The sequence below is a fragment of the Triticum aestivum genome, chromosome 6A (genome assembly GCF_018294505.1).
Source record: "Triticum aestivum cultivar Chinese Spring chromosome 6A, IWGSC CS RefSeq v2.1, whole genome shotgun sequence".
Taxonomy (NCBI): Eukaryota; Viridiplantae; Streptophyta; class Magnoliopsida; order Poales; family Poaceae; genus Triticum; species Triticum aestivum.
This window is the reverse complement of record NC_057809.1, coordinates 202,913,938-202,915,536: the sequence shown is the minus strand read 5'-3', so window position 1 is coordinate 202,915,536 and position 1,599 is coordinate 202,913,938. Positions and strand designations below refer to the sequence as shown.

General features: G+C 48.2%; 1 protein-coding gene across 1 annotated transcript; it reads left to right on the top strand.

Moving 5' to 3' along the window:
• The first annotated feature begins 208 nt into the window (after positions 1 to 208).
• On the top strand, positions 209 to 1,047 carry LOC123130555 (uncharacterized). The gene is made up of 2 exons (XM_044550428.1): positions 209 to 519; positions 713 to 1,047. Exons 1-2 carry the CDS (start codon positions 263 to 265, stop codon positions 801 to 803), a joined length of 348 nt encoding a protein of 115 aa, XP_044406363.1. The 5' UTR covers positions 209 to 262; the 3' UTR covers positions 804 to 1,047.
• The last annotated feature ends 552 nt before the right edge of the window (positions 1,048 to 1,599 follow it).

The window sequence follows — 1,599 nt, the reverse complement described above, 5'->3', positions numbered from 1 at the left end:
TTCTCCATCTTACAGGTACTAGCCCACAACATTCACTAACAAACGACATATCACTCTCACAGTGACTTTTGAGGAGACGTCCAAGCTTCAAATTCGCGTGGAGCACGATGATTACGACGCGAATTAACGCATGTTCAGAATAATTCAAACGGATGAAAAGTCAAGGCTGAGAAACAATAATGCACTCGAGGTAAGCTCCTGCTTGATTAAACAAACTGATATGAAGCAAGGAGGCCGGTGGGGGGAGCTCTAGCCTATACCCATGACAAAACAGAAGCAGGAGCAAGCTGCCACCCCCAGCCCTAGCCCCGCCCTCTTCTCCCTCCACCCTACACTTTTCTTCCTCTTCTCGTCACTAGATTCCAACTTCCAGTTCACCCCCGCCGCGAACAAGAGGCAACCGGCGACGACGAAGGCAGAGGAGGACGAACCTTCGCACTCGCAGGGCGATGACGGGAGGCCGACGGCCATGGATCATGCCAGGAAGCGCCATCAGGAGAAGGGCTTCTTCAATGACTGGTCAGTAAATTACATGTACACAGGCGCACGGCTTGATGCTGTTGTTCCATCTCTTCTTGGTGTCTGCTTGCAGAGTTGCAGCAGCGTCCATGTCATTGATCTAACGGTTTTGTATAGCTGCAACTGTGGAAAACATATATGTGTACATAATATGTGGTGCGTCATGTTTTCTTCCATCATTTGTTTGCTGCAGCTTCTTCATGCTGTGCTGCTGCTTCTTCTGCCATGAGGCGTGCGAGCACTGCCTCAAGCGCTTCTGCTGCTGCCGCAACAAGGACGAGTGACCGACCAACCGGTCCGGAATCGGTGCTCATCCGAAGATAAACCTTGTGGATTTCCGATTGTATATTTTCAGTTTGGTTGCCAATTTGCACCATTTTAGTGCACTGGTGTAGTAAAGTCCGTGCGTGTACATCTGGAATTGGTCTTCCCCTGCATCTCAACACTGTACACCAAGAGACCCAGAGTAAGAAAACTGTGGTATTCTTCTTCTTTTTTTGAACCGTAAGAAAACTGTGGTATTCAGCAGATGCATAGTGTTGTACAATATCAGTCTGTTGTTGTTGCCTATCCTCTCTCTCTCTCTCTCTCTCTCTCTCTCTCTCTCTCTCTCTCTCTCTCTCTCTCTCTCTCTCTCTCTCTCTCTGCGTCATCTCAAGAAAATTGCAGTCCCGATGACATTGCCTGGCTAGGAAGTGCCCAACGTGCTTGCAAGTACAGTAAGCAGTGGCTGAGCCAATATGAGCCATGTATCCAGATTTCCAATACAGTGAGCTACTGAATCAAGCTTGCAAGGGGAAAAGAAAGAAAGAGATGTGACACCCGACCGGACTAACAGAAAAATGGTGCGTACGACACTATGTTTGTCGCAGAAAATACTCAAAGTATGATTGATCTCTGGGTCCCCTTTGTTTTGCATGATTTTCACAACGAAATTCGTTTCCTATAATCCTGGCACAGCCGTCATCTGAGAGCGACTCTAGCGGTCATATATGATCAGTCGCCACAATAATTGGCTGCACGACGATTTTGCGGTTTTTGCCCACAAAGGCCGATCGTCCCTACGGCGTGTGAAACTCA